This window comes from Nomascus leucogenys, chromosome 3 (assembly GCF_006542625.1).
Source record: "Nomascus leucogenys isolate Asia chromosome 3, Asia_NLE_v1, whole genome shotgun sequence".
NCBI lineage: Eukaryota > Metazoa > Chordata > Mammalia > Primates > Hylobatidae > Nomascus > Nomascus leucogenys.
This window is the reverse complement of record NC_044383.1, coordinates 7,812,869-7,825,651: the sequence shown is the minus strand read 5'-3', so window position 1 is coordinate 7,825,651 and position 12,783 is coordinate 7,812,869. Positions and strand designations below refer to the sequence as shown.

The following is a 12,783-nucleotide window of genomic DNA, read 5'->3' as shown; positions in this document are numbered from 1 at the left end:
AGAAAACAATTAAGTGTGGACAGATTTTTCGAACCCCCTGACGGTGTGGCTGAGGAGCACATGAGGCTTGCTGCCTCTGGACGAGCTCTGCTGGCTCTCTTCCCTTCGCACGCCTTAAGTAAGCCAGAACTGCGCCACTGTCCTCCTTAGAATTCCTCAATATATTTAAAACTCAACCTCTCCATTTGGAAGATTTCTAAAAGAGGTTAGGAATTTCAGTTTCTAAGATAAGTGTGCAGATATGAGTTTTTATAAGCAATATACATCATTTTTAGAGACAAAAATCACATAATGTTGGAAAGATTTCCAAACATCTACTTTCAAAAATGCTCTCCATAAGATTCTTTTGAAAACCAAATACTGGCCGGGCATGGTGGCTCATGCCTGTAATCCCAGCACTTTGGGAGGCTGAGGTGGGTAGATCACCTGAGGTCAGGAGTTCGAGACCAGCCTGGCCAACACGGTGAAACCCCGTCTCTACTAAAAATATAAAAAATTAGCCAGGCGTGGTGGCAGGCACCTGCAATCCCAGCTACTCAGGAGGCTGAGGCAGGAGAATTGCTTGAACCCAGGATGTAGGGGTTGCAGTGAGCCGAGATAGCGCCACTGCACTCCAGCCTGGGCAACAAGAGCAAAACTCTGTCTCAAAAAAACAAAAAACAAAAGAAACAAATACTTTCCCACTCGTTAAAACATCACCTTTGTTTTGAAGAAACAGATTGAGTCTGTTTGTTTTTGTGAAACTTTCTCCTGGGTATCATCCTAATGACAGCTACATGTCATCACAGATGAGAAAATGTAGAATACTCCTTATAAAAGAAAATATAGAAACCCATTTTCAAGCTTGACAGTTCTTTTGAATGCTTTACCACTGATGATTTGTGATCTCTGTGTGGTACAAGATTTTCAAGGTCACTCCTTGCTGTGGTCTGGATATATATACATCCCCACCAAACTCATGTTGAAATGTGATCTCATTGTGGTAGTGTTGGGGGTTGGGGCCTAATGGGAGGAGTTCAGGTTATGAGGGCTCTGTCCTCTTGGGTGGCTTGGTGCTGTTCTCATGGCAGTGAGTTCTTGCTCTGGCAAGACTGGATTAGTTCTCTCAGGAATTGGTTAGTTCCTGCAAGAGTGGGTTATTATAAAGTCAGAACGCCCACCTGGTTTTGCCTCTCTTCACGTGTCCATTTACCCATTGATCTTCTCTGCCATATTATGATGCAGCCTGAAACCTCTCACCAGAAGCTAGAGCCATGTGCTTGAACTTCCCAGCCTGCAGAACCATGAACTAAATCAACCTTTTTTAAAAATAAATTACCCAGTCTTAGGTATTCTGTTATCATGATGCAAAACAGACGAAGACATCCCTCATCACAAAACTCTGAAAAGATTCTGCGAAAGGCCTTGTTTTTTCACCAAATTGAGCCTTGTGAAGGGCATCCAACAGCCTATCCAAGCCACCATATATGCCGGTGGCAGACTGCATAATGGTCACAGATAACCAACATCCCTCCTTAGGGTCCAGTCTCCCCTGCTGCATGTATGCTTAGTTTGGCTATGTGATTTATTTGGCCAAAAAACGGTGAATGGCAGTGATGTTTGCCACTTCTGGCCAAAAGCTTTTGGAGCTAGTCTGCAATGCACCAATCTCTTTTTGTCTCTCTGCTACTGCAACTGGCAATGCTCCAGATTGAGGCTGCTTCATCAGATGGGACATACTTACGCTAAATATTTGGGACATTCTCATCCTAAAAATTTTTTTACTGTTTATCTGAAATTCAAATTTAACTTTGCATCCTGTTCTCTGGCTAACCCAGTTGTGAGCCACTGACACTTCAGGATCATTTGTTTTGTCAGCAGAACCCAATCTTATCTGACTAGCTCACCATGGCCCAAGGAAGGGCACCTGTGTCAATCTGTATATTACATATTAGTAAAGCTTAATTTTGCCCTTTTCATATTAAAAAAGAAAGTCTTCCTGCACCTCAGGGGATTGTCTTTGGAGACCACTGTCCAAAGGTGTAGTCTACAGGGCAAGGTTGTCAGAAACTTAACAATTGCACTAAAAATGTAGACTAATCAGCACTACCCCAGAGATACTAGATTCTGGAGGTGGCTGGAGGATCTGTTTGCTTAACAAGTTCCTCGGGTGACTATGAGATAACTTCAAATTCCACTGGCCTATGTCTATTATTTGACTTTTTAGAAAGCTAAGTAAGTAGGAGAGCTGGGTACTAGTCCTAACTTTGTATGATGTTCAACAAGTCAATCCTATTCTCCTTTCTGGACTGCATTGCTCTCATCTAAAGAGGCAAGAGATTGGCTCAGACAACCTCAAATCTTTCTTTCAGCTCTAAAAGTCCAGGATCAGGAGCCAGAAATTCAGAACCTTCTAAGGTCCAGAAAGTAAACAAATGAGGCTGGTTAGGGGTAAGACATTAGGTTGTGGAAGGGCCCAGGGCAAACTGAAAAGCATATTCCCCAAATGGTCCCTGTGTTTAGAAGGTTTTCAAGTTTGTCATGCTCTGCCAGTGGGGCTAGATAAGAACCATGAGTACCCTGGGCACTTGTACTTTTGGCAGGAGCCCCAACCACATTTGCCTTACTTACAATTGTTTTGCTGTAAAAGTTTTGGAAACTATACAAGTAACTACATGAATTTACAAATGACTGAGATTTCTCAGAAATCACTGCATGCTGGGAGGATTTTTGCTAACTGAGAAAGTCTAATCTACAAATTGTTATAGAATGGAACAAACTGAATGTCAATACTAACTTTAATAATTAATGACATTGACATTGCAGTATTTTGGAGCTACTTCATTAAACATTTTTAGCTTTGATTTTGCAGATTAAAAAAATATTTTGGAGCCAACAACATTGTTTTTATGTCTCAAACATTTTGATGAGCATTTTTAAAGCCTGTCAACCCCAGTCATTTCCCCTCCGTTGCCTAAGGGCTGAAACAGTTCTGTTGCCCGTGCTGTGCCTGGTGTCAATGATCAGACGGGACACCAGCCTTTGAGGAGCTCACAGTCAGGGAGGGAGGCAGATACAAACAGGTAATTTTTCTATAATGTGACAAGTGCAGGATAAAGCAATACAAGCAACTGGAACAAAGGAAGGAACCCTGAGGGGTAAGGAGGCGGAGGTGTCAGGAGAGAAGTCAGGTGAGGAAGGAAAAGGTATTTTAGGCAGAGGAAAGTACCAAGAAACGTGGAGCTATGGAACAAGTAGCTGGAGCAGCAGACAAGCACGCTGCTCATTCATTCAAGAAACACTCTTAATAGCTAGAGCATCAGGCACTGAAGAGGCCAGTAAACACGTGAGAGCCATGGGTAGTTACAAGAGCCAGGATAACTACACAGACAAGGCAGAGCAGGCCACGGATGATGGGATACATCCCAAGTGGGGCCCTGGGGCAGGAGGACAGAGATGGAGGAAACAGGTAGACACTGGTACAATATAAAAATGAAAATCAATTCGTGTCGGAAAACTTGAAATTCTATGAGTAATGACTTATCCTCCATGTTTTCCCACAAAATATTTCAACCTCCTATATTAAAAACAGTGACAATAACTTTTTAAAAAACACTACACCATGTAAAAGTGGGGTTTTTTTTCCCACTTATTTTTAACATTTTTCCTGACCACTATGAGCTCCAGCAGCATGTAAAAGTGTTTGACTAGGGAAAAAGAAAAAATTAATAAGCCCTTAGAGCAAGAGGCATATACAAATTTTATGTAACCAGATGTGCCCAATTGCTCCAGCCCCCAGGGATCATGCTCCTTTACTAACTAAATTACAGTACTGTAATCCTGGTCCTGTGTGTGGCTGCTGGAGACCCAGCCCCGACTCAGGCTTTCCTCCACAGTCAGTCCCAAGGTCCCTGGTCACCCTCAGAGCTCCCATTATCCTCTGTGTGCTACCAACCTCTTTTTCTGTGCTGACTTCCTGGTTCTGTTTCATTCTTTGTCTTTTCACGAGCTATTTCCAGCACATTTTCCCACTAAGCATCATCAACATGTGTCTAGGCACTCACTTGTCAAGACACATGCCAAATATTTGAATCCTGAGAAAAGAATCACTGCTATTTCTTTCTTACAAAGATAGAATTACACAATAAAACAACTGAATTTAAAGATTATCACAAGCTGAATTATGTATGTGTGTAAAAGCTTAACAAAATTACATATTATAATAATCAGAAATAAAAATAGGAAAAGAAAATATTAAAAAATAAATTTTAAATCACTTTATTTTACGGCTCAGAGATCTGTTTTTGTGGACACAGAGACAGAAATGGAGACGTTTTTAAAACTAAGATCATATTGCACATTGGCTTTTTTTTTTCTTTTTTTTTGAGACGGAGTCTCGCTCTGTTGCCCAGGCTGGAGTGCAGTGGCTCGATGTCGGCTCACTGCCAGCTCCACCTCCTGGGTTCACGCCATTCTCTCGCCTCAGGCTCCCGAGTAGCTGGGACTACAGGTGCCCGCCACCACACCCGGCTAATTTTGTTTTTGTATTTTTAGTAGAGACGGGGTTTCACCGTGTTAGCCATCTCCTGCTCGTGATCTCCTGACCTCGTGATCCACCCGCCTCGGCCTCCCAAAGTGCTGGGATTACAGGCGTGAGCCACTGCACTAGGCCGCACATTGGCTTTTTAAAATTTCACTTATCACTTAACATTATATGATATGCAATTTAAATGGTCTTAAATATTCTTGAAAAACAAGCTTATGGTTGCACAGGGTTTATTATGTACCAAAACCAGATTTGACTATCCTCCTCCTAGTGTTAGATATTATGTTCAACTTTTCACCATAAAAAACAATGCATAACTTGCAAAAACCAAAAAAGAATTATTGGCTGCAACATTCAAACAAAATGATAAAAAACAAAATCAATACATGTTGAAGTACATGTCTACAAAATACACTATTATATCAAATTCACTGTTAAATTTAATTCATTATTATTTTTTTAAGACGGAGTCTCACTATCGCCCAGGCTGGAGTGCAGTGTTGCCATCACAGCTCACTGTAACCTCTGCCTCCCAGGTTCAAGCGATTCTCCTGCCTCAGCCTCTCTAGTAGCTGGGATTACAGGCGCCTACCACCACACCTGGATAATTTTTGTATTTTTAGTAGAGATGGGGTTTCACCCTGTTGGTCAGGCTGGTCTCGACCTCCTGACCTCGGGCGATCTGCCCACCTCGGCCTCCCAAAGTGCAGGGATTACAGGTGTGAGCCACCGCGCCCGGCCTGTTAAATTTAATTCATAAAATTGTTTTGTTACATTTGAAAGCAATTTGTGAGTTGAATGCTTGCTCATCAGGAGCATTCCTGAAAACGGACAGGACAGTGAGTTATCAGAGCCAAACGTGAACTACAAGTTGAGACAGCCAAACTGCAAGAGCCAAGTTAATTTTAAAAAACACTTTCTGTATCTTACGGCACAACTAAACACTTTTACTACAAAACATGTATTGTATAACGGATGTGGCTGCGTTTGACAGTTTGAGATGACATTGAGGAGTGGGAAAGAGAGCCTGGACCTTCAAAGCTCGCAAACGGCCCGGGCTATTTCTCCACCTCCTCGCTACTCAAAGCGCTGGCATCGTTTCCTGGGAGCCTGTGAGAAATGCCGAGTCTCAGGCCCGGCCAGAGCGCCCGAATGGAAACCTAGGCGTTACGAGGCCCCAGGTGCAGCGTCTCACGGGTCCTGCACCACCTGGGACGCCCCGCAAGCAGCGGGCATGCTGGGCCCCCAGGAGCCTCCGAAAGCCACCCATTCCCTAAACGGGGAGGGCCTCGTTCGCGCGTCCCAGCGCCCTCCCCGGAAGCCCCGCCGCTCCCACACCCAGGATGGGGCCACATGGGCACTAAGAGGCGGGCAGGAGCGCCCAGTCTTGAGATGGCTGGCTCGCCTTTTCAGTCCGGGCCCTCGGGGTGCCCGTGTGAAAAGAGGTGACACTGAAGCCTGGGGAAGAAATGCTAACCTCTCACTAATTCACGTAACGGGAGCCGCCGGTAGCGCTGACGGCTGCACCTCCCCTCCCACGCGGAGACTACCTGCAGGATCGGACGACCCCCAGAACTGTTTGCCTACAAAGACATGCAGGAGGCGGAGCCTGAACGTCAGATACTGTGAGCGGCGTGCAGAGGGCGGAGCCTAGGAGTCAGATACCGCGAGAAGTAGTCTCCCGAAGAGGTTCGGACGAGCGCAGGCGCACTACAATTCCCGCCCTGGCCGCGAAGGTGGCACTCGCAGCGGGAGGCGGGGCCGGGCCTATGGGACAAAGATCGCGAGATTTAATGGCGAGTCACAGCTACTTCTTCCTGGCAAAGACCGGAAGTGCGGTCCGCGGAGCGTCTCTGGCGCTTACCCTGCTTTGGGCCCGGGTTGCTGTTGCTGCTCCTCCGCTCCTCCTTCGTATCGCCTGCCCTGGATCGAAGTGATGGGGGATGCCAAGGAGGCCGGAGCCGAGGGTCCGCCGGCCGGGGCCGCCGCTCGAGGAGGGCTCAGCCTCCTGTCCCAGGGAGAATCCGAGGAATCTTCTGCCCAGGTGAGTCCTCCGCGGAGGGGGACCTGCCAGGGATGCGGGAGCCGAGGACCCGCTCCACCGGGGAGGGATGCCACGGTTCCCGGCAGATTCTGGAGGCTTCTCCATGTTTCCCTGACACCCCCAAAACAGCGAATGGAAGTCCATGTTCCATTCGGCAGGTATTCGTATTAAAAGCAGTTCTGGTAGCTGACAGGTGAGTTAGATACGATCTCTGCTGTCAAGGAGGGTACATGTAAATATGTCGTTCCAAAACGTGGCACAGTTGTGCAAAGCAGGAGTGAAGAAACGGTGCCAGGTAGTGACTCGCCGAGAATGAGACCGAACTAATTCACAAAAGGTGTAAAATGTTTGCCATGCAGAAAAGGGACTGCGTGAAAGGTTAGAATATTGAACCCAGACACCGAACTTGCTTTGGGAGTGTGCAAGTGCAGGCTGTGAGGAACGAACCCCCAGTGCCTTGCTATGAAGTTAGAGACTCAAGAGTATTTGAACCATGCATGCATGCATGAACCGATGCATCCATTACTAAATATTTGCATTAAAACAGAAAGCCCAAATGTTCTACCAGACTATTTTATGAATGATGTGTTATTAAAATTAAAATACATCTTTGGCCGGGCGCGGTGGCTCACGCCTGTAATCCTAGCACTTTGGGAGCCCGAGGTGGGTGGATCACCTGAGGTCGGGAAGTTCGAGACCAACCTGGCCAACATGGCAAAACCCCATCTCTACTACGAATACAAAAATTAGCCGGACGTGGTAGTGCACGCCTGTAATTCCAGCTACTAGGGAGGCTGAGGCAGGAGAATGGCTTGAACCCCAGAAGCCGAGGTTGCAGTGAGCCATGATTGCTCCACTGCACTCCAGCCTGGGCAACAAAGCGAGACTACATTTCAAAAAAAAAAAAAGAAGAATCAAAATACATGTTTAATACTGAAAATAGGCTTTACTAAAGTTTGCATTTAGTTAACATGATACCATTGAGTCTCCTTGGTTTCTGCTTCTCCACTTTATATGAATAAATTTTAAAAGGTAGAGTGGGTGGTCCATTTTCTAGCTGATAACCATAACCATCATACTCCTTGATTCATCTTTTTTCTTTGAAGTCGTGTAAAAGAACTAAGTAAATGTTACCATTTATGCTCAAATTTGTTAAGTGCTGTTAGTAACGTGGTGGCATACATTCCTTGTGAAGCCTGGTGTGACAGGTTCTTATTTTCTTTTTATAAAGGTGAGATTTTTCATTCCTAGTAATTTTCATTAAAGTTTCACCCAATATGTTAATTAGGGATCAGCTTTATTTCTTGGAGGCAATGAAGTGAAGAGCCGAGCTGTGGTGAAATACTCTTCTGCCCCTCCTCGAACAGCATTTGCACGCCTTGAAGAGAAAACAGACTTGAAACTCCCACCTGCCAACTGGTTACGAGAGAGTGCCAAACTAGGGCCAGCAGGAACTACCATTCTTGGCAACAGCAAGAAAAGCAAGCCATTTTCAAGGTAAATATTAATCAGTGGCATTTTTACCTGCTCCTCCACCCTCACTTAAATCTCTTATTTGCTTTTAAATTCAGTTTGTAATGCCCATTAACTTGTCGAGATTTCTCTTCAGAGAAAGATCATATTTGATTTTCAAAGGCTTTTTATTCTGATAATAGATGATGTTACAAGATGTACATACAATATCAGTTGCATATGCTTCTTTCAAGTCTACATCATGTTATTAGCAAAGATAAGTTTTGACTGCCAAAGTTCAATCAGCCCTTTTATTTTAGCCAATTTGCATACCTTTTGAATATGTGAATACAACGGATCAGCTTGGTGCATGAGGAGGAAAACCTTGAACATTGCTTCATCTTTCCTGTGGAGTTTTTCATTAAATGGTGGCAGGTTGATCTGGAAAAGCCAGATTTAAAAACCCACCATGTTGGGTGACCTACACCTTGACTTTGACACCAGAACTGATGGTATTCAAAGTTGAGAGAGTAGCCTGAGGTCCTATAGAGAAAAATGTATTCATGTCCATATTGTAGGCCATTTAATGGGTGGGGTTCTCTTTTCTTCTTCCCCCTTCTCAGCAACTCAATCTAAAATATTTCCATGTAACTTGTAGCAAGAGGCACAAATACACTAATACTTTATGAGCTGGTGGTTTGGAAATTATCCTAAAGCCTCAGAAAATAAAAGTTATATTTGCAAAAATGCTGTTTGTTTGTAGCATCATTTATAGGAGCAAAAAGTTGGGAATAACCCAAATATCATTTTTTCAAAGAATGGCTTAATCAGTTATGATTTATCAACATAATTAAATGTTGTGAGGAAATTTGAATAATTATATTGACTCTATACAAATGCTGTGGCAAGTATTTCATATGCTTATCTCATTTAATTCTCACAACAACTCTTTGAGATAGGCGCTGTTAATTATATTGCACCTGAGAAAACGGAAGCTGAGAAGGGCTAAATAATTTGGCTCAGGCATACAGTAAATCACAAAGCATGCTTTGCCGTTAGGCAGTCCTTGGTAAGTGTCCTGACTCTGCCATTTAGTAGTTGGCATATGGTGATGTCGGGTACCTTTCAGGCTTGTAGACTATAGATGTGCTTCAGGTGGTACGTGGCATCAGTTGGCTGCTCAATTAACATTTTTTTTAATTTCCTTTTGTGGCTGAATTGGTGTCAGGTGCATTTTTTTCACGTATATTTTTTAAGAGGTATTGTATATCACTAGAAACACAATCTCAGAAAGTAAAATCTTGATAAATGTTTCTGTTTCTGTTTTTTCTTATCTCTCCACCTAAAAAGAATAAAGTTTTGAACTGACTGTTTTCCCTTGGAGACTTTGGGTTTTGTGATTACAAAAATAAAAAATAATTGTTTTTATTCTAAATATTTCCTACTGGATGCTTCTAATAATTATTACCATGTTTTATCAAATCTAAGATGCCATTGACTCTAAGACACACCATTATTTTAATACCACTAAGAAGAAAAAACTTGCCAACTGTGATGGTGATACACATCCTGGTTTCAGAGTTGTTAAAATGTGGAAAATGTGTATCCTAGAAGCAATGAGCTACAGTATTGTTATTAAGCTCTACTTGCATGATAATGAGCATGACCTTATAACCTGTGTCCTTTTTTCTCTTTGGTAGCTTTGGCATGGCATATGACTTTATTGATTCAGTGGGAAATGATGTGGATGTTGTCTCTGACTCTGAAGTAAGTGTTATTTGTCGCTTAATGTAATTTTGGGGGTGTTTTGTGATAGGTGTTTTATATCGTCCTGTGTTTTGCATGATATAAATGTGCAAGTCTTGAGAAATTAGTGATGAAATAAGATAAAACTTATCTGATTATTGAATATATTTTTTGTTGTTAAAGTATCATTGTTTACCACATTTTTATTTAAAGAGGAAGGAATAATCAATCCCCAAACACTGGCAGTGGTAATAATATACTGATGGTTATATTTTAATGATAGTAATTGAAACTGATTATAGCGTTTGGGATTATTCTGTATATGTTACCAGTTGAGTTACAAATGATATTTCTAGTAAAATCTGTTGATCTTTAATGGCTTTGATCTGATATGCTAAAAGCTTGGGTCAGCGTAACAGTGTGACGTATACATCCTTAACTTTAAGAAATCCTATCATGTAAAAATAAATGTTTGACCGTCACTAACATAGTGTGACTGATAAAGTGTACGTGATTCTGGTTTGAAAGCTCCGTCCTCTGTGTGTTTACATGTAGCTGTTTGTTTAAAGTTCTGTTTGTATAACCTTAAGGAAATGCGGTTTATTATGCTTTAAAATGAATGAAGCTAAAATTTAAAAGATGCCAAATCACACTAAAACAGTCTTTCTAAACTATTTTTTCTCTCAATTTTTTAAGAACATAAAAAAACTCCTGAAAATTCCCTACAGCAAGTCGCACGTGAGCATGGCAGTGCACCGCATAGGAAGGACTCTCTTACTAGATGAGCTAGATATTCAAGAACTGTTTATGAGGTCGTCTCAGGTAATGCTTTTGTGAAAAAATCCAACAAAACATTAACAGCTTAAGAGCACTAGAAATAGGATTTTGTTTCAGAGAATGGCCAAAGTGGAAATGTAGTTGAGTACTTCAACAATCGAGAAATTGAAAGTTTCACTGAAGACAGAAAAGCTTGAATGAAGAAAAAAGAAGAGAATGAGAATGGTGAAGAAAATTATTTTATTGATTCCCACAGCCAGATTCTTTCTTACAAGAAAAAAGATGAAGCCAATGAAGAAAGTTGTGAAAAAATCTGTGAAATTTAAGGGACTAGTTTAATATTTTTAAAAATCCTTTAATGTCTCCCGTAAACAGATTCTCATGAAACATGGCTACTGGAAAATGTGAAAAATATTAGAAGCTGTTCCTATGAATAAATACAGTCATGTGCCCATAATGACGTTTCAGTCAGCGATGGACTGCATAAACCGGTGGTCCCATAAGATTGTAATATACTGTATTTTTACTGTATTTTCAATGTTTAGATACACAAATATTTCAGTCACATGTACAGATTTGTAGCCTGGGAGCAATAGGCTATACCATATGACCTAGGTACGGAGTACGCTGTACCATCCAGGTTTCTATAAGTAACACTGTGATGTTCACACCAGGACAAAACCACCTAATGACGTGCTTCTCAGAATATATCCCCATTGTTAAATGACACATGGCTGTAGTTATTTGAATTAATTGATTCTCTTTAGCCTAGATTCTCAAATTGTATGTTGGTAAGGACTTTTTTTCCCACATGTTGAGAATGGATACTTTTGAAAAACATAATAACATTGTTGCAGTTTCTCAAGGACTACCCTCTATATCTACTTTTCTTGGGCTGGCAAGAAATAGTTCATGGTCAGTCTTTAAAGAATATTACTACAGTGCTTTGATAAAGAAAATTAAGTTATGGCAATTTAAATGACATTTAAAATAAGTGTTTTTTTCCTTTGAAAAGACCACCATTTAGTTCATCATGTGAGTATGAGCCTAGGTACTGGGATGTGACAGTGAACAAATGACAGGCCTTGCTTAGCAGTTCATTGTCTGGGGTTATAAACACATACACGGATCATTTCAATATAGTGTGCAAAGTGGGACCTACTCCAGCTGCTAAGGAACATGTTATAGAGAAGACTCACTTCTCCAAGCCTGGCTTAGGAGTAGGAAGACGGGTTTCCTTTAGGAAACAAAAAGCAAAGGTGATATGAATTGACCCAGAAAGATACGTTTTTAATGAGTATGTGTTTATGAAACTGTATTCAAAAAACAGGAGCCTTTTCTGTAAGCTAGTACTAGGTAACATTGTTTCGACTATGTGTGTTGTATTAATAATATGTATCTCATGTTATCCAGACTGGTGACTGGACATGGTTGAAAGAGTTTTATCAAAGACTAATTGATCAGAAGTGGCAGAGAAAGAAAAAGAGCAAAGAGCACTGGTATCAAAAGGCAATTCTTTCCAAGTTTTTATATTACAGGTACTTGGCTACTTATTTATCTCTAAATAGAAAAAGGGAATTCTGATCTAAAATTTAGTGTGAAGCTTATACAAGTAATAATTTAAGTTTTGCCCCGTGATACTGTTAACATTTGTTTCATATTTCTTCTTTACAAGATGTATGCTTAATTACAGATTGTAGTTTTTATAAACGGGTAGACCGTTGCATAAAGTTAACTTCAGTAACAGCGATCCTTTTTGATTTCTGATTTGGCCAGTATCAATGGTGATGGAGCCGCTCAGCCTGTCTCATCCACCGCAGAACAGCAGGAATCGTCTAGTTCAGATCAGACAAATGATTCGGAAGGGGCTTCATGGCCCGCTCCCTTCGAAATGCCTTCTTCAGTTTCTGAAGATCCCAGTGCTTCCAGTCAGGTTAGTACTTAAATGCTAATTCTAGAAACTCCCATAGGAAGACAAAGCCTTTTTTAACATCTCGTTAAAAAAAAAAAAAAAAGATGAACAGGACTAAGAAATATTCTGTCAGCTTATGGAATGGGGGAAAAAAGGCTTCTATCAATTTATGGAATGGGAGAAATACTTTTTAGTTTTTCACAATATAATTTACAAGAGCTATTATAAGTGGGTAGATCAGGTTTTTTTATTAAATCGAAATATTTTATAATAGTTAATATGTTTATTAATACTGATTATCTCCTTAAAGTGATGAGTATTATATAG

At 41.3% G+C, this 12,783-nt stretch overlaps 1 protein-coding gene across 2 annotated transcripts in view; it reads left to right on the top strand.

Annotated features, from left to right (window-relative positions):
• Positions 1 to 6,168: 6,168 nt before the first annotated feature.
• The window catches only part of EDRF1 (erythroid differentiation regulatory factor 1), a 47,048-nt gene continuing 40,433 nt past the window's right edge, over positions 6,169 to 12,783 (top strand). The window contains exons 1-6 of one of the 2 annotated variants that reach the window (XM_030805633.1): positions 6,169 to 6,569; positions 7,858 to 8,066; positions 9,722 to 9,788; positions 10,464 to 10,589; positions 11,958 to 12,082; positions 12,321 to 12,477. In XM_030805633.1, coding sequence (XP_030661493.1) covers positions 6,462 to 6,569; positions 7,858 to 8,066; positions 9,722 to 9,788; positions 10,464 to 10,589; positions 11,958 to 12,082; positions 12,321 to 12,477 — 792 coding nt within the window. In that variant the 5' untranslated portion in view covers positions 6,169 to 6,461. The remainder of the gene's footprint in view (positions 6,570 to 7,857; positions 8,067 to 9,721; positions 9,789 to 10,463; positions 10,590 to 11,957; positions 12,083 to 12,320; positions 12,478 to 12,783) is intronic. The other variant, XM_030805640.1, reaches the window with a different exon arrangement.